Source organism: Monodelphis domestica, chromosome 1, assembly GCF_027887165.1.
Source record: "Monodelphis domestica isolate mMonDom1 chromosome 1, mMonDom1.pri, whole genome shotgun sequence".
Lineage (NCBI taxonomy): Eukaryota > Metazoa > Chordata > Mammalia > Didelphimorphia > Didelphidae > Monodelphis > Monodelphis domestica.
The window spans coordinates 112,263,061-112,282,200 of record NC_077227.1 but is presented as its reverse complement, the minus strand read 5'-3'; the positions used below and the strand labels follow the sequence as shown (position 1 = coordinate 112,282,200).

The 19,140-nt window shown below is 40.5% G+C and overlaps 1 protein-coding gene across 1 annotated transcript in view; it reads right to left on the bottom strand.

Moving 5' to 3' along the window:
• Positions 1 to 19,140, bottom strand: part of COL17A1 (collagen type XVII alpha 1 chain) — a 66,015-nt gene that overhangs the window by 30,665 nt on the left and 16,210 nt on the right. The window contains exons 5-17 of the mRNA XM_007479075.3: positions 18,535 to 18,666; positions 17,740 to 17,787; positions 16,500 to 16,535; positions 14,841 to 14,888; positions 13,121 to 13,264; positions 11,316 to 11,474; positions 10,395 to 10,466; positions 9,461 to 9,538; positions 8,502 to 8,567; positions 7,455 to 7,613; positions 5,154 to 5,243; positions 3,423 to 3,467; positions 468 to 659 (exon numbers count right to left, since the gene is read on the bottom strand). Of these exons, the coding sequence (XP_007479137.1) occupies positions 468 to 659; positions 3,423 to 3,467; positions 5,154 to 5,243; positions 7,455 to 7,613; positions 8,502 to 8,567; positions 9,461 to 9,538; positions 10,395 to 10,466; positions 11,316 to 11,474; positions 13,121 to 13,264; positions 14,841 to 14,888; positions 16,500 to 16,535; positions 17,740 to 17,787; positions 18,535 to 18,666 (1,269 nt within the window). The remainder of the gene's footprint in view (positions 1 to 467; positions 660 to 3,422; positions 3,468 to 5,153; positions 5,244 to 7,454; positions 7,614 to 8,501; positions 8,568 to 9,460; positions 9,539 to 10,394; positions 10,467 to 11,315; positions 11,475 to 13,120; positions 13,265 to 14,840; positions 14,889 to 16,499; positions 16,536 to 17,739; positions 17,788 to 18,534; positions 18,667 to 19,140) is intronic.

Genomic DNA, 19,140 nt, shown 5'->3' with positions numbered 1-19,140 from the left:
TTTACACATTGCTTCCCTTGTAGGAAGCTCCCAACCTCAATTTTCCAGTTTCCCACATGAGTTATTTTCCTCCTTTAGAATGAGAGCTCCTTAAGGGTGGGTACCATCTTGCTGTCTTCTAATTGTATGCCTAGCCCTTAGCAGAATGTCTGGCACATAGTGAGCCAGGCTTAACAAATGTCTTATCTATGTACCATCAACAGTAAAAGGGATCAAATGTTAGGGCAAACAGCAGTGGTTTGGGAGTCAAGAATTCTGGGTTATAAACTCTGCTCTTCACTAATTAATCCTATGACCCTGAGCAAATTCCAAAGTCCTTCCAAGTCCTAAGATGTGATTTCTTTTGGGTTCTAGTTATAAGTGAGCAACACATGACTATTGCTCATACAGCACATGTGAAGCCTTTCCCACAGCAGGGTCTTCCTGCTGCCAGTAGATCCAGAGATCTTGCAGTTGTCATTTCTTACCCAAAGCAATGAGTCCGAAAAGCAATCCAAGAAGCAACAGCCAGGCCAGGAGCAGACCTAAAAGCCACTTCCACCAACTACAGCAGGAGCCACAGGGACACCAGGCGGGGGCAGCCCCAAAACCTGCACCGCCGCCACCTCCACCTCCTCCTCCTCCTGCACCACCGACACCACGGTCATCTCCTTGTATTTCTAAGGAAGAGAAGGATGCAAGCCTAGTGAATCCAGAAGGTTGGTGTCCTCTTTTAAACTTTTAAGTAATTGACTTTCCAACTGCCTCCCCCCGCAATGAAACTAGATGGATGGGGGAAAGGGAAGGACAGAGAGCCATTCAGAGAGTTTAGAGATGTGTTGGCATTATGTCTTTCAAAGAGGCAAGTGCTGTGGTAGAAATAATATAAAACTGAGAATATGGAGACCTTATTTGAGTTCCTTGTCTGCAATTTATTAGCTCTATAATCTTAGTTGAGCCCTTTAACTGTTCTGGGGCTCAAGTTCTTTGTCTTTAAAATGGAGCTAACCAAACTTTCTTTGCCTTCCTCATAAACTTGGTATGAGACTCAATGATTATGCACAAGCCTGTGAGGTAGATGGGCCAAGTATTATCATTGACATTTTATAAATGAGGAAACTGAGGCAAAGAAAACCTTAAATAACTTGCCAGGGATCAAGCAGGGAGCAAGTAAACTGAGACCTCCTTAAACCAGGTCTAGTGCTTGGACTTCATTACTACCATGTGGCCTCGCTTGTGGCGAAAATGAGATAATTGATGTGCCAGTGCCTTTTAAACTTCAAAATACTTCTGAATCTACTTTAAAGTTATCATCTATTTTAACTAAGGGCAACTAGGTGGCACATTGGATAGAATGCTAGCCTGGAGTCAAGAAGACTCATATTCCTGAGTTCAAATCTGACATTTACTAGCTGTGTGACCCTGGGCAAGTCATGTATAAAACGAATTGGAGAAGGAAATGGCAAAACACTTCAGTGTCTTTACCAAGAAAACCCCAAATGGGATCATGAAGAGTCAGAACCGACTGAAAATGACCCAACAACAAAGTAGTTGGCATTTTACGTAGGGTATCTCATTTGAAGCTTGTAATACCCATATAATATAGGTGCTAGATTATTCCCATTTTACAGATGGGAGAATAAAGACTTCAGGGGGGCAAGTGACTTTTCAAATGCCACAGTTCTTCTCACAAAGCTGGGACTGGCTGCTGTCCAAGGGGGCCTGGACCCTAAAGACCCTGGGTAGCCAGGTGCCTCAGTGAATAGAAAGCCAGACCTGGAGAAAGGCGGTTCCAGGTTCAAATCTGACCTCAGCTACTTCCTAGCTGTGTGACCCTGAGCAAAAGTCATGTAATCCCAGTTGCCTGGCCCTTACTTCTCTTCTGTCAATTCTTAGTATTGATTCTAAGACAGAATATAAAAAAAATCAATAAGAGTGCTCCCCTGTCCCAATCTAGGAAGAAATATAACTCTTAGGCTTTAGCTATTCAGGCCCCTTTGCAAGGCAGTCAATCCCATCTTTGCTAGGACTGTGACAGGAGTATTGTATTCGAGGCTGCTCTGTGGTACAGTGGATAGTGCTCTGGGCTTATACTCAGGAAGACCTGAATTCAAATGTTACTCAGGTGCCAGCTATATGACTTTGGACAAGTCATTTCATCTCCGTCTGCCTTAGTTTCTCTCAACTGAAAAATGGGCACTTATAGTTGCACCTTCTGAGAATCAAGTGATTGTAAAAGTGCTTAGCAGAGTGCTTGTCACATAGTAGGTGCTAAATAAATGCTTATTCTCTCCTTTCCCATATTAGATAATGATTCATGGGAATTGCACCCAGGCCTTCCACATTTAGCTGTTAATCACACACTGCCTCTGAACAAAATGAATTCAACAAATATTTATGATACATCTCTACGGAAAACAGGAAAGTGCCAGAAACTGGGGGAAGGGGACAAACATCCAAAAAAGAAAGTATCTGCCCTCAAGGAGCTTACATCTACATGCTTTCCATATTTCTATTGCAAAACTCACTTCAGAAAGCTTTTTCATCCCCCAATACTTATGGGGGAGGTTAACCCCCCCCCCCAAATACAGCATGATTTTTTTTCCTTAGAAGGGATTGGCTGGGTGAGCTTTGTATGGGGAGCTTGGGGAGGGTCATCAGCTGGTCCTCCTGAGGAGTCACGGGGTAGACCATGCTCTTCCTCTATGGCCACTACTTTCCCCCCAGCCCAACTCTGGGACCTGCAGAGTTATCTGCATATAAAACTATGTCCTTGTTCAAGTAACCATTTAAAAATAACTTGGATTACCTGATAAAAAAATAGAATAATATATAATATAAAATAATGAAAACAAGAATAATATGGAATTAGGTATCAAGTGATAACACACGTATACTCCAGTGGAATTGCTTCTCAGCTCCAGGAGGGGGGGGGGAGGGAAGAGGGAGGGAGAAAACATGAAGCATGTAACCATGGAAAAATATTTAAAAATAAAAAATTTTAATGCTAATAAAAAATAACGGCCATTTTCAGAGCATTCGAAGACTCTGAGGGTCTGTCTTAGCAGTAAGTTTTCATTGAAATACTAGACGTTGAATTTTTCTATGCTGCTTGTTTCTTTGAGATGGCAGCATCAGTTACTCATTATGAAATAACCAAAGTTCATGTGAAATAAGCACTAGCGTTAGGAAAAAATTCTTGATTTTGCATCAGGTAATTAATAAATATTAACTTTAAAATGTTGAGGTGTGTGTTTAGAAAAAACAACATTATATTCCTTTTATTGTTATCCTGTATTCAAATATACTATCCCAAATAAATTATTTTCATGAAATATTGGGAAAAAACGGATAAGGGTCATTGTCTAGTTCCTTAACAGTCAAGTGGGTTCATCATGGCCGCTTCACTAAAGAACCAACATGAAAGATAATTTCCCCCCTACCTGCATAGGTGGCTTTGTCCTTCATGGATGCAACCTTCAGACCTCCTGAAAGGAAAAACACCGAGAGACAATCATTTCATTCTTTCCAAGAACTGGAGAAGTGCTCACGGGGCACAGACATAAGCAGATCTGGAAATACTTGTCAGTTGGGCATGGAAACTGGACCTTGGAATTTGTAAAAATATGAATGAGGTGGGCTGATTCATCTGTCGTTATACCATCATTGAAGTAAGGGGTTTGCTAAAGCAATGAATAATGTAAAAAAGAGGAATGTTGGGGGCAGCTAGGTAGCACAGCAGACAGAGCACCAGGCCTGGGGCTGGGAGGACTTGGGTTCAAATATAACCACAGACATTTCCAGCCATATGACTCTGGGCAAGTCACCTAACCCCAATAATTGCCTAGCCCTTACTCTCTTCTGCTTTAGAACTGATTCATTATATTGATTCTAGGACAGAAGGTCAGGTTGAAAAAATAAAAAGGAAGGTGTAGACTTTACTCTAGTGTAAAGGACCAATCATTTCTCCAGTACCATTTTAATAGAAGCATTTGAACTCGGAAAATGAAAATTGCAAATGATGCTTATAAATTGATTAAACTAATTGGAAGAGGTTCTAGGACTTATATAGCTCAAATCCTCCACCCTGGTCCCATTATTGGTACTAAAAGAAGCTATGCTCTCCTCCTCCTCATCCTTTTTCTTCTACCTTTACCTTCAGTCTTAGAATCAATACTGTGTATTACTTCCAAGGCAGAAGAGTGGTAACAGCTAGGCAATGGGGGTCAAGTGACTTGCCCAGGGTCACACAACTGGGAAGTGTCTGAGGCCAGATTTGAATTTAGGACCTCCCATCTCTAAGCCTGACTCTCAATCCACTGAGCCACCCACTAGGCTTCTTTTGAAATATTTCATAACTTTAGACTATTTAGAACCACATGGTCCTTTTTCACAATCAAGGTGACTTGATGACATGTTATCTTCTGAAGTTTTTTTTTTTCCCCTTGGCCTGGACCTGTGACTTCATCAGTGTGGGGGAAATCCTGGTGTGAAAACTTCCCCAAATAATTCATGTTCATGTTAGAAACTCTTCTGCAACTTATAAAAAGCTGCTTGTGTCTCTTGAGAGGACTCTAGTATAGGACAAACTGGACCTTGAAGCCTCTCTCAATGCCCAAACTGGATGTCTAACCACTCTGCCCTGCTTCCTCTCTACCTACTATATGCACATCTTACCCTTTATATATGCAGAAACTCAATTATCCAAATTGTCACCCAAGTGGAAACCAGTTTACTGCTGGAAAACCTACCAGTGGAAAATGGGTTTTGCCATCAGGTTTGAAAATGTGACCCTTCCTCTTTTGCAGAGACAGAGGGCTATGGGGTAGGAGACATTGCATAAATGCCAAACTCAGTTAAAATATTCATTCCTTATAATGGATTGCTTTCTTCCCTCTGTCTTTTTTATTCTGTTAACAATGGATGGCTAGCTGGGGAGTGGAGAAGAAAGGGATAGATTTGGAAATAAGATGGTATAAATCAAAAGAGATCAATAAGAAACTTTTTAAAAAAGAAAGAAAATGATCAATCGACAAAAGATACAGATCATTCGAGATTGGAGAAGAGGGAGAAAAGAGACTTGTTCTAAAGCAATAAGACTGGGGCTAGGAGTCAGGCAGGTAGAATGCTACCTGACCCAAGTAATGGTGGCCAGCAAACAGATCTGTTCTTACCGTTAGCTTCAGATTTGAGACAGGAGTCAGAGACGTAGGAGGAAGACATCGCTTGCTTGTCTTTTTTCAGAGTGTCTTCTGAGAATGAAGCTGGAAGAAGATAGAATGTTGACCATCAAACATAGGAATATCTGAAGTGCCTGCAGTTTGGGCAGCATAGGAAACTCCTTCTGTTAGTGAAGCTTGTAGGCAAGCTATGACTTATCTGTGTCAAGGGCACTGTTGGAGGAACTGAGGGGTTGGGTGATTTGTCCAGGACCCCCGAAACAGAGCCAGTCAGCATTTGAACTTCCTAATTCCAGAACTTCCTAATTCCAAGCCTGGTACTGTATCTATTCTGCCAGGGTGCCTCAATGATGGCCAAACAAATACGTTCTATTTCCATTTTCTCAGACTTGCCCTTCCCTTGGCTACTGTGTCTTGGTCTTGGTCATAGGAAGGCAGATGCTACAGAGGAATGGTGAGACCTTAAAGGTGGGCATGTTTGCTTAAGAGTGCTTGAATATTTGCCTGCCCTTATTTTCCCTTAAAAGAATGATCTAACTAAAGTTCAAGGATCTTATTCATTGGTTCTAAACCCTTTGTGTCTGTCTTAGTATTGATTCTAAATCAGAAGAGTGGCAAAGGTTAGGCAATCTATACTCACATATATGCACACATATATACAGCCTAGCTGCTCCCCATTCATTGCTTCTTAAGGTTACTGATCCTCCCAATTGACTTAAAGGGCAACTAGTGGATAGAATGACTAAGCATGTAGATAGTAGGACCCAAGTTCAAATCTTGTCTCAGATACTAACTAGTTGTGTGACTCTGGGCAAGTCACTTAACCCTCTTGCTTTAGTTTCCTAATCTCTAAAATGAGTTGGAGAAGGAAAAGGCAAACCACTCCAGTATCTTGGTCAAGGAAACCCAAAATGGGGTCACAAAGAATCAGATATGACTGAAATTAACAATTGACTTAAAGATGTGTTCCCCAATGGGATCTCTGGGGAGCTATAGAGTTTTTCCAAGGGGTTGGTGAATTAATATATGAATCTATAAATAAACATGACTTCTGTAGAATGACTAAATAATATGCCTTATATATGTATGTAGTATGTTAAAACATCAAAGACTTATGATTGGGGGGAACTAGGTGGTGCAGTGGATATAGTGCTGGGCCTGGAGGCAGGAAGAAAGACCTGAGATCAAATCAGGCCTGAGACACTTGTTATCTGTATGACTTTGGGCATGTCACCTCTATTTGCCTCAGTTTCCTCTTCTGTAAAATTATTTTTATAATAGTCCCTAACTCCCAAGGTTGTTGGAAGGATCAAAAAAGAAAACTGTAAAATACTTAGCCAAGTGCCAGGCACATAGTAAGTACTATAGAAACATTAGCCATTGTTATTATTGTTATTTTATCAGTGTAAAGACTCTTTATACTGAATAGAACTTGCCTCTAGTTTATGGTCTTAGAGAAGTTCCTGAGGATCAAGAGCTTCTATGACTTCCCCAAGGTTACATAGCTAGTAAGTATCAGAGACACACAATAGCATTTGAACCATGAGGTCACACCACCTGTCATGCATATATATATAAATAATAGATATGTCTGTATTTCTGCTGTTTTTCAAAAGATACTATTGTGATTAATAAAATGCAGATTTATCTGAAAGTTACCAAATGTATAGTAGCTTTGTGTTATAAATTTTCATAACTGAGAGATGTCAATAGTATCATGTAATGGATCCACAAAAAATTTTACATAAAAAGAGGCATTCGCATTTGAAAAAGTTGAAAATGATAATAGTTCATATTTGTATGACACGTCAAGGTTTGCAAAACTCGTTACCTCCATGGGTTTATTTGATTCTTATAATCATTCTGTGAGGTGGATGCTATTATTATTCTCATTTTAAAAATGAGGAAACTGAGGCTCAGGCTGGTTAAGGAATTCCCCCTCTCCCCCAGAGTCACACAGGCAATATATGTATGGGAAGGAATGGAATCCAGGACTTTCTGGCTCCGTGATATCCATTTTGTCATGCAGCTTTTTTGGAGCTCCAAAGTCACACCATTAGCAGCTGACCACACTGGGATCAGTCGTTGAAGTTTTTACCCTGACTTTATCTAGTTTTTGCATTCAAGTCAAACCCTGTGACTGTCTCTAAGCTGACACTTTTCTGATGAATGGAACTGTAGTAGCTTTATCATTAGAGTGCCCACAATGGCCAATATCTCTGGGACTTCTATCTCTCTGATGGTTTGTGCTGTCTCTTCTCTCCCAAACCCCAGCCTCAAGTGACCTACACTTACTTGTACTGAGCCCAGTGGTGGAAGCGGTGAAGACCTTCCCACTGTCCTTGGTCATGATCAACAGCTCCATCTCTTTCTTGGCTGGAACATTCTCCTTCTCCAACAGCAAGAACTTACAGTCCTTGCGCAGCAGATCATCAGTGTGGGAACTGGTGGTGCCTGCAGGGAAAGAGGCAGCTAAGGGTGAAGATGAAGGGAATGAAGCAGAGAGGTTAATGTATCAACAAACACTTATGAAGTTAGCCTGTTCCAGGCACTGTGAGGTTTATATTTTAGCACAAGAGACAATACATGTGTTTGTTTGTATATACATATATAAGATACACACAAAGTGGATACAAAGGAATCCTTGAAGGGAAGGGACTGTCTATCAGCTGAGGGCCCAGTGAAAAGTCACTTTTAAAAGGTGATCCCCCAGGAACCAGGGGTTTTAAGAGGAGAAGATGAGGAGGAAGACTCTTCTAGGGATGGAGACAGCCAATAAACAGGCATGGAAATGGCAGATGGATTATTTTGTTTGAAGAAAAGCAAGTATGCCACTAAAACCAGGTTGTAGAGTGAACTTGGGGAATGATGGACAGGAGGGTTAGGAGGACAGGAAGGGGCCAGATTGGTGAGAGCTTTAAATATAAAACAAAGGAGTTTATATTTGTTCCTAGAGGTAATAGGGAGAAGAGAAAGGAGCCAGAAAAAGAGAAGCCAAAAGGAGAAATAGGAGAAAGGAGAAATGATGGTCAGGGTGGTCATTGAGAGATTACTTGACTCCCTGCCCAAGGGTTAAATTAAAGGAATTTTATTTCCATTTTATGGATGAGAAAACTATGGTTGAGGAAAGTTAAGAGATTTACCCATGATCACCCAGCTAGTAAATCAGAGACAGAATTTGAACCCATGTCTCCTTGATTCCAATGTTAGCATTCTATGCACAATAACTTGTTTTCTATTCAGTCTACATGGAATTAGGTTATGGAGTGAGAGAGTGACTATCTCTCCCCTGAAGTGGAACCATTGTCTCCCACCATAAGTCTGTCTTCTGGGGACACTCACCTGCAGAGGTGCTCACGCCTGTACTGACAACAGTGGGGGCCTGGACGTTTTTCTTTACACCATATACTGTAAGAGATGAACCAATAGAGTAAAAGAGAATGGTGTGTGGGCAGGTAGCTATTCCAATCCACCAAGCCCAGCAGAGAAATTAGCTCAAAACACAAAGTAGATGAAAAGTGCATAAAGAAATCACTTCTCAGATACTCGCCGTTATGAGACGGGGCTAATGGCAGTGTACTCAGGACCCTTGACTTAAATTTTCTCCTTTCATCACAGCCCTATGCTTTAAACTCAATTCAAGGCCAACCTGTTTCATGAAACCTTTGACTATTCCATCCCCATCTGATATACATAACTGAGAATGAATTTAGTAAAACACTCCTTATAAGCTGCGTTTAACCTTTAATTGTGTGCTGTCTTATATTCTTATTTTTAATTGCTTCCTACATCTGAATCTTGTCTCTCTGGCTAGACTCTAAACTCTCTGAGGGCAAGAATTCATTCTCCTACTTTTCTCTATTCTCCAGAGTGCCCAGAATAGGGCTCAGTACCTAGGAAGTACTCACAATAAAATACTTTTTGACTTTGGCCATTGTTTAAATAAGGATCCGGGGCTAATGAGACCACTGGTCTGACTTGTTTGTCTGCAGGCTTACAGTGCTGGCAAACACTGTGCTGCCAGGGACCTTCATGCTTCTGGATACGGACTGTACAGCTTCTAGCTCTCCTTTGCACAGAACCCCTTTCTGAACTCCTCACATATATCCTGGCATATAAGGCAAGAATACGTAGAAATGTTTCCTCAATTGCCTTCAGGTACACAAAGTTTGTTGTGGAGAAATGGAGAAATTTCAGTGGATGTTTGGGTGGGTCAGTGGAGGTGCTGAAGCTGGGACACAAATGTGGACTCTGTATGGGTTGAATCTCCTGCCACTGAACTCCAACTCAAGGCAACTAACCTGTGGATGTGGTGGTGGTGGTTGTGCCATGAGCCAGGGTGGAAGAGCTGGGAGCCAAGTTGTTTTGGACGCCAAAAACTGTGAAAGGAATTTAGAAGGATGAGTCAAGAAGAGGTAGAGTGATTAAGAGAGGCTCTTTGGTGTGTCCTGTGTCCTGAGAGGAGATTGGAGAGTCAGAGATGTCTGTGATAAAAATTAGCAGGTGGTTGACAAGTAGGAAGAGAACACACCAGTTTGGAAGGAAAAGGGATATGGTGTGATCATATCGTCTCCTTATCGAAATCGGCGCAACGTAGCAAACCCTGCTGAAATCAAAAGTCAGAAACTGATCTGGATTGTCGATTTAGAGGCAAAAGGGACTGCAGATGAAGAAACTAAGGTCCAAGCTCACACAAATAACAAATGACAGAGCTAGGATCAGAACTCAGGTCCTCTGACTCCAGGACCATCTCTTTTCCCAGTACGCTGTGATATCTCTTCATGGAAAGTCATGCAGGGGTTGGCTTGAACATCATTTTCCCAAACTAGAGATTTCAGAAACCAACATATTCTTTTTGAACAATGAATCTCCTTTATCTCTTTTAACCTTTCTTCACCTTCTTGGAAGCAGATTCCCTTTGTGTCTCTCTATTTGCCTTCTCTCTTCCTCATAGACCTGGGTTAAGGTTTAGTGACTACCCTGCTTCCATGTTAGGGTTTTAGTGTCACAGATTTAAAGCTGGCAAAGCCCTTACATGTCATATAATCCAACACACTCATTTTTCTAATGAGCTCTGAGAGTGATTGACAACACAGGGAAGAGGTATGCGTGTGAGGTGCGTCTGCGTATGTGGTCAGTCTAGAAACCACTGTGAGATCCTCAATCAGGACAGAGTTCACTTATATGTTGAGCATTTTCCTCTGAAAGTCATAGTTAAAAAAGACGAACACTGACCTGAGGAGCAGGTGCTGAGCCCAGGGTGTAGGGTAGGTGAGCAGGAAGCCATATTGTTGGGAACACCAAACACTGAAAGAAGAAGCATTGATTAAAATTATTGGCTGGTCAAGTTAGAGCCTGACCTAGTGTGGGACAAGTGTCAAGTCTCAGAGGAGACAAGGGGAAGAAGCTTCAGTCTCCTCATCTGTCAAATGGGGACAATTAACAGTAGAAGTTGGATGATCATTTATCAAGGACATTTCCAGGGGGAGGTTCTATGCTTCATGTGGGAGGTTGGGTTAGATAACCTTTAAGACCTCTTCAAATCCTCCAAAACTGACTGATTCCATTAGTCTGTAAGCCTATCATCATGAAAGAAAGGAGCAAATGTGTGTGTGTGTGTGTGTGTGTGTGTGTGTGTGTGTATGTGTGTCTTATTCTGGAACATGACTACAGAACCTTATCTCTGGAAGGGACCTCAATGGAACATCTAGTCTAGCTTCCTGCTGTTGACAGGTAAACGATGAGCATCCCCATTTTATAGATGAGGAGACTGAAGCTTGGGGAGGCTATGGGCTTGCCCAAGATCTCATGGTTCAGAAGTAATGGAGAGGGAATGAGGTATCATCCTGGGCTTTTGCTTAGTTTTCATTCAGATATATCTCTCCCCTGCAATGTCTTTTCTATGCCTAGTAGCAATGTAATGAGTACTCAATGAGGACTTCTTAAATGAGAATTCATCCATGTGCAGAAACTAAATTTCCTTTGGAAATGTCAAACAAGCATATCACGAGGCTGAGAGAGTTGGGGAAGTTTGACTAAAAAAGCAATTCTGGTATGCCCAGGAGGCATGTGGAAAATTGCTCAGGGAGCCAATCTATCTTCAAAATAAAAGGAACCCTTGGAGATGGTGGATGGGAGTAGATCTTATTACTGTACCCGATCCCGTTGAGTAAGCATTGGTATTGAGAAGGGATGAGCTCTGGGCTGCCATGTTGTTGTGATAAGCTCCCATAGATGAACCAGCAGGCAAGGTAGAGGACCACATGTAGGAGGGGAGGTTAGCATCTACGATGGTTGTGTCGTAAGTACCTGATACTGAGAAATACACAATAAACGTATATCAGTATTAACAGACTCAAAACTCAGCTAGATCCCTTTGGCAATCTGGTAAAGCCTACGGACTCCTTCTGAGAATGTTTTTAAAGACACCAAATAAATAGGGTTACAAAGGAAACCAAATAAAATAGAGTTACAAAGGAAACCAGTTATATTGAAACAAAGTTAACAAAATATATAAATATAAATAAAGTATAAAAAATTTCACAAATTCCAGATTAAGAATTATTGACCTAGACCTATGATTTCATCACTATGGGGAATTTTTAGTTTTAAAACTCCTTCAACTATAATTTAAAACATTAGAGATCTGCCTGAGGCAGAGGTTGAGTGACTTGCCCATGGTAACACATCAAAATATTATCTGAGGAAGAATTTGAACTCAGGTCTTCCTGCCTCCAAGGGCATCTCTTTTTCCACTTTACCTCATTGTCTTGCCAAAAAGTAGATATTTAATACATTTTTGCTAATCTGAAACTGCTTAAATAAATCCCTTGTCTGTGAAGGGCACAATCAGACCAAGCAGAGACAGAATTGGCCCTTGGCAGAATTACAAGCAGGAAAACCTTGACTTTAACCTTCCTGTCTCCTGGGTCCTCATATCCCCCCTGGCTTGTCCCATGAATCTCACTCTTGTAGGATTTTGCTGAGGACTTTGAGGATTTTGCTGATGCCCCCAGGCATCATTATTCCTTTGATATCTAAGGGGAGAATACATCTGGGAGCAGGAGGATCTATGTCAATCAATCCCTTCTGTATATTGTGGCTATTCTGGAACATTCCCACATGACAACCCATTTCCCCATCTCCCAAAATGGTGGCACAGTGCATCTTTCCCTTGCCTTCCCTTCTCTTCCCTTTGCATCCCTGCCCTTCTCTGCTTTTCTGTTCCTTTCTCTGCTTTCCCCCTCTCTCCCTTGCCCTCACCCTCATTTGACATAATGCTGCCTGTGATTTGCATAATGACTTACCTGCACAGTGTCACAGACAAGAGCAGTCTCTTACAGTAGGTGGGACTTAACCAATAGCAATTGCCTCTGTAAGCCCTGACACATATTTACTTTTTATTTAATATTTTGTTTTTCCCAGTTACGTGTAAAATTTTTTAACATTCATTTTTCAAAAATTTGTGTTCTAAATTCTCTCCTTCCCTCCTCTCCTCTCAGAGATGGCAAGCAATTTGGTATAGGTTATACCTGATATACCTTTAGAAGAAACAACAAGTCCTATGCTTCCTAGTAGCTCCTTTTTGCAGCCTGCTTTCTCAAGAGGTAGAGTTGTCCCCGCTTGCCCAGGTGGCATGGTGTCAAAAGGAAAACAAACCTAATCTTGTTCCGGATAGTCTGTGATGATGGGGTCTGGTGGATAATTCTTCCTTCAAGAAATTAATCTTTAGGCATTAGGAGATGGGCCAGGGAACTAAGGGGGCTGTTTGGCCAAATATGTTTACAAAGGACATAGCTTGCATTTTTTGAACATTGCAGAAAAAAGAAGACATTTAATACTCTTCAAGGAATGAACCACATTTTGAAATTCATGGCAAGACCCCAGGGAGTTTTCCTGGGCTAAGATAAACCTGATTCTTTTGCTAACAGCCCTTCCACCTCCACTTCTCTGACACTCACCTGACTGAGAACTCTCTGTCACCATCTTGGTTTCCACAGTAGCCTTCTTGGGGATGGGGAGTGTGTTGGAAGAGTTCCGGGTAGGACTTGCACTGGCTGATCTGCTCCCCTTGAGCAAACGTTTCACATCATCTAATTCTGTCCCTGGACAAGAATCCAGACACTTCATTAGTCCCAAGGCTCTTCCCTAACTCCAGCTGCCACAGGGAATATTTGGTATATGCTGACTGGGAAGAAGGCAGTTGGGGATCCACAGGACCACTTTTGGAAGGTCTGCTGAGTTCTGCATAGGTGGGGTCTAGATTGTGATTTCATTGGTATAGGCAGCACCCCTTTAGTAAACTCCTGTTACCAATCCACCCTCAATATTGCAGTGTCTCTTGGGCTGATTTGAAGTTGATCAAGAAAATGCCCAAGAAGCAGAGGCCCAAGTTTCTTAGGTTTTCTCTCATTATTTTCCTTCTCTCATTCTTTCTTTCTTCTCTCTCTTCCCTCTCATTTTCCTCTACTCTTTCATTCTCTCTTCTATATTATTCTCTCCTCTCTAATTTTCTCTCTCATTCTCTCACTTGTTCTCTCTCCCCTCCAATTCTCTCATTATTTTTTGTTCTCTCCTTTTTCATTCTCTCTCTTCTCTTTCTCATTCTCTCTTTCCTTCTCCCTCTCTGTTATTCTTTCTCATTCTCTTATGTTTCTATTTTTAACTCTTTTCTTTTTTCTTTTTTATCCACTCTCATTCTCTCTTACCTCTCATTTTTTCCTCTATTCTTTCATTCTTTTATTCCCTCTCTCCTTTATTTTCCATGTTCTTGTTTTTTCCATTATCTCACTTGTCTTTCTTTCTTTCTTTCTTTCTTTCTTTCTTTCTTTCTTTCTTTCTTTCTTTCTTTCTTTCTTTCTTTCTTTCTTTCTTTCTTTCTTTCTTTCTTTCTTTCTTTCTTTCTTTCTTTCTTTCTTTCTTTCTTTCTTTCTTTCTTTCTTTCTTTCTTTCTTTCTTTCTTTCTCTCTTTCTCTCTTTCTCTCTTTCTCTCTCTCTCTCTCTCTCTCTCTCTCTCTCTCTCTCTCCCTCCCTCCCTTCCTTCCTTCCTTCCTTCCTTCCTTCCTTCCTTCCTTCCTTCCTTCCTTCCTTCCTTCCTTCCTTCCTTCCTTCCTGGGTAGCTCAATGGATTGAGAGCCAGCCCTAGAGATGGGAGGTCCTAGGTTCAAATCTGGCCTCAGCCACTTCCTAGCTGTGTGACCCTGGGCAAGTCACTTGACCCGCATTGCCTAGCCCTTACCACTCTTCTGCCTTGGAGCCAATACACAATATTGACTCCAAGAAGGAAGATAAGGGTTTCAAAATAAAATAAAATAAAATAAAAACCCTTACCTTCCTTCTTGGAGTCAATACTATGTATTGGTTCCAAGGCAGAAGTGTGGTAAGGGCTAGGTAATGGGGGTCAAGTGACTTGCCCAGGGTCACACAGCTGGGAAGTGGCTGAGGCCAGATTTGAACCTAGGACCTCCCATCTCTAGGCCTGGTTCTTAATCCATTGAGCTACCTAGCTGCCCTCTCTTGTTCTCTCCTCTCTCATTCTCTCCTTTCTTCCCTTTCTCTCTTATTCTCACTCTTCCCCTGTCCCTCTCTGTTATTCTCTCTGATTCTCCTATTCTCCCTTTCTTATTCTCCCTCTTCTTTTTTTCTCTCATTCTCTCTCCAGTATGAAGACAGGCAACTTACATCGGGTAGATGGGGAAGCACTCTGTAGACGAACACGAATTTCACTCTCTGTGAAAGAGAAGAGAAGGAGAGAAGACCAATAAGGGAAGGAATACGATGAATCTGTCTTGTACGGGAATTGGTGCCCTGAGAAGCTCAGTTTCCCATGTCACATGAACGTGAAGTGGCCATTAGAAGTAAGTAGTTCACAAAGTTCTTGATTCAGCAAGAAGAAAATCTTTGTTTATTGATATTCACAAGAATTCAGGGTTCAGGGGATATCCCAAGGCCATAGGGCCAGACTCTACTAAAATTCCCAGTGGGCAAACCGCCCTGGGAGAAGAGATCAATCAGGACCCTATTTGAAAAGGATTAAAGAAAAAGAAACTTTTTAGAGCTTGAAGAAGAATTTACCCTCCTGCCTCTCTAATATCCCATGTGTTGGAGAACACTAAAAATGGTTTTGTTCACAAAATATCTTTGCCTTAATATAGTAAAGAAGCAAAGCTATATAATTTCTTGTGATATCATCTCGTTATTAACAGGCTCATTACATTTGGGAAATTTGGATATCTGGAGCATTCACCCAAACTTTTGGACTCCAAAAAACTTATAATATATTAGGGTTACTTACGGTAGTTGAGACACCATAACAAATTTGTCTCAGGTCTTAGGAGGACATAGGGAAAGCCAATGGTGTATGTACTTTAGTAGCTTTGTTAAATAACTATGTTTAATGCTTTAAACTTTGCAAAGTGCTCTATAGAATCTTATTTGAGACTCATAACTCGATAATAATAATAGATATTATAATCCCCATTTTACAGATGAGAAAACTGAGTCTCAGAGGGGAGAAGTGATTTGCATGTGGTCATACAACTGCTAAGTCTCAGATGTGAGATTCAACCCCAGACCTTCCCAGCACTCTGTCTACTGTACCATGAGGCCCCTTGTCTGAAGCCTGAAAAGGATTGTATTATCATCATTCTTTTTGTGCTGCTTGTCAAGAGCAGTTTTGACCAGATGATTTAATGACTATATTTCCTTCTGATGTACTTGCTTCTTAGGAGGTGGAGAGATTGATAAATTATCATAGAATGCCCTTCTCATCTGACTAATGGGAATAAAACGGGACCATTTTTCATCATCTGAAGCATGGAAATACAATTAAACGAGATACCAGGAATAAGAATAATCACAGCTCACATTTATATAGTCACTTACAGGTTACAAAAGGGTATTTAATGAAGAATAGTAACCCTGATTTGGTGTGCAACCCAGCAACATTTGATTCTAAGGTCCTTGAAGACAAGCTCTCTATTATAATTTCTTCTTTGTATCTTTTGCCATTTGCAGAATGCCTTGAATATAGTGCTAAATTAATGTTTGTTAAATCAAACTGAATCTTGAGATTTTATCCAAGGCAAAGCAAACTCTTTATCTGGATGTTTGCTATTTGTCTAAAGCCTGTCCCACAATTCCTGCTGAATCATTGTTAAATTTCAGCTTATCATAGAGCAAACACACACACAAAAGAAGCTCAGAAGATTTCAAAATGTTTCAAAGACAGGGATTGTGCCTTGCTTTACTTCTGCATATCCAAAATTCCCTAGAAGAGACCTGGACACATAGTAAGAGCTTCATTGAATGGTACAATTAAACCCCACCATTTTAGCCTACCTCGAGTCTGGCTCCGTCCTCTGGTGGAAGAAGATCCTGTGGGGGAAAGGAAAGCAGTCTCAGATATGCTGAATAGATGCCATGGTCAAAATTGAACAGTGAGGATGCAGCATATTAGAGGGTGCTGACTTGTCTCGGTAGGAGTCTTGTGTAATACAATGTATACAGTGAGTAATAATAGTTGTCGTCTACATAGCTCTTTATGGGTCACAAAACACCTTATGTACATTTGGTATATGTATGTTGACATATATATGTTTACATGTATGTTTTCATACACACACTCATTTAATCCTCATAAGTTTGTCTATTACTTATAGTCTCAGGGAGATCCCTGAATCTCAGAGAAGTTAAGTGATGAATAAAATGATCTTACCTCTAGCTAAGAGCCAGAGTCAAGATTTGAACCCCATTCTTCTTAATTATGAGTCCTATATTCTATCCAATATAATACATTGTCTTCTGGTACTTAATAAAAGCCGTTCACATGCAAAGGTGATGGGGAAAGTTAGCATTTACCCCTCTAATTTAGTTTGTCTAAAAGATGGACAAATGTAAATTATGGTTTAAAAAGTCCATTAAAAGACTTGAATTATACAGATTGATAGACTACAAGGATTTAATTAATCTAATAATAATTGCCAAATTTTTTCCTTTGCTTTTTTCTGTTATTTGGACTTTTTTCTATGGTAAGAAGACATATGAATCTTCTAGCATCATAAAAGCATTTATATGTGGGGATAAAAATGCATCAAAGTATAGAAAGATAGTTAAGATTATGTTGACTTCTGGAAATAGTATAGGATTTTCCAAACCAGAAAAAATGTGGCAAAATTTCAATCAAGGTCATTTAAAAGAAAAGCAAGGGCAATGGATAGGATTTACATTATTTGGGGACTGAATGGCATAACCCATTATATCTCATTACTAGAACTGTTCTACTTATCCTATTCTGGAAAAAAAAATCCCCACTTTTTAGTTTGTCCTTGGGGATGCTCTTGTCCAAACCTTTTGTAAATGCTTCACTTCATTATGGCAAGTGAATGTGATTGACTATCCCTTGAAGATGCTTCAGGGAACATGACATTTAGAATAGGTTATTTTATTTCCAGAACATATTGATGGCAGAGTAGGGTCAGGGTGCTTCAGAAAGGACTGTTTAACATGTGATGTTTCCTCCTATGGTAACTTCCCATGACCATGACCTCCCATTTCCACTAGAAATAATGAAAGAACATACCAAATTCCTTCCGAGGGTATTCTGGAGAAGAATTCCCACTTGAGCTCCCTGAAGAAGAATCAAACATTTAGCATAAACATGAGTGTGGACAAGAGGACTTCTGAGAGGCTTTATCAACACAGGATGGTGCATTTTGAGAAGAAATTGAGATACATTTTTTTTACCACTAGTTCTTAAAAGGAAAACTAAGCGATAGCTAGCCTTATATCTCCCATGGCTAATATCTCCCTTTGAATTTGGTTGGAGCTCTCCATTCCAGTTTCTAGTCTAAAATTGGTTCTAACATTGAGAGGAGCTTCAGGTCAAGAGGTCTTTATCTTTGTGATGGATTTCCAAGGAAGAAGTCATTAATTCCATATGTCCTCCCACAATTCCCTTTCATGCTAGTTCCTTCTTTCTTTCATCCCTACTGCAATCACACCAGTATGGGCTCCAAATGCATGTTAGGAGATAAATGTGCCCTCAGTTGGAGGGATGCCTATGACTGTGATTGAGAATTTGTCCAGATGTACTGACCCAGGCAATTGTTATATCTTGCTTGTAACTTCCTATGCTGTACATAGTATATGGCTAACACTGAATTTGTTATGTCAGTCTTCTCTACACAAGGAATCAACATTCCTAATAAATCACATCCAATTGGATGAGTCCATAAAATATTTGAGAGAATGGAGAAAAAAGGAAGAGGGAAGAAGTTTGAAGGGAAATGCAGATGACTGGAATTCCACATGTGGAAAATGCATGAGGTTGATAGCAAAAGGGACAGGCTAACTCTAAATGCTCTAGCACCGATACCTTCATATGTTGCATGGCGGGTGACATGACTTTTCCTTTCAAAGGTTGAGCCTGGTGAATTGGGGAGAGTAGAAGCAGGAGACTGGGCCCTCCTATAACTGGAGGTGGAGGCATTTCCTCTTAAACTTCCACCTATTAATATAAAAAAGATAGACTTTTATAGAATTCCTACAGAAATAAATTTAACAGTTAATGAGTTTTCAACCAGACTCAATAATCTAATAAGAAATCATAATAGAAGTACAGAAAAGGAGTCAGTAAGTGCTTTTGATTATTTCATAAAGAGTGGAAAGACATTTTTGTCCTCAAAGAGTTTGTGTTCTCATGCCATTGCACTGATGCCTGGATTTCTGGAGCAAGCAATAACCCAGAGTAGGGGTAGGAGATCAAGATTTGGAAAAATTTCTCTTAGGGATCTGGAATTTAAACTTAGGCCATGATTCAGTTGTGCTCCAATACATGTAGATATGAATGTCATGTTTGTTAATTAAATAGGACTTCCTTCTCCCTACTAAAGGAAGAAGGATTTGGCCTAGGTTATTTCCAGGGCACAGAGTTTCTTAACTAGTTTCATTTCAGTATTCTTGTGGCTTACTTTTCTTGCCT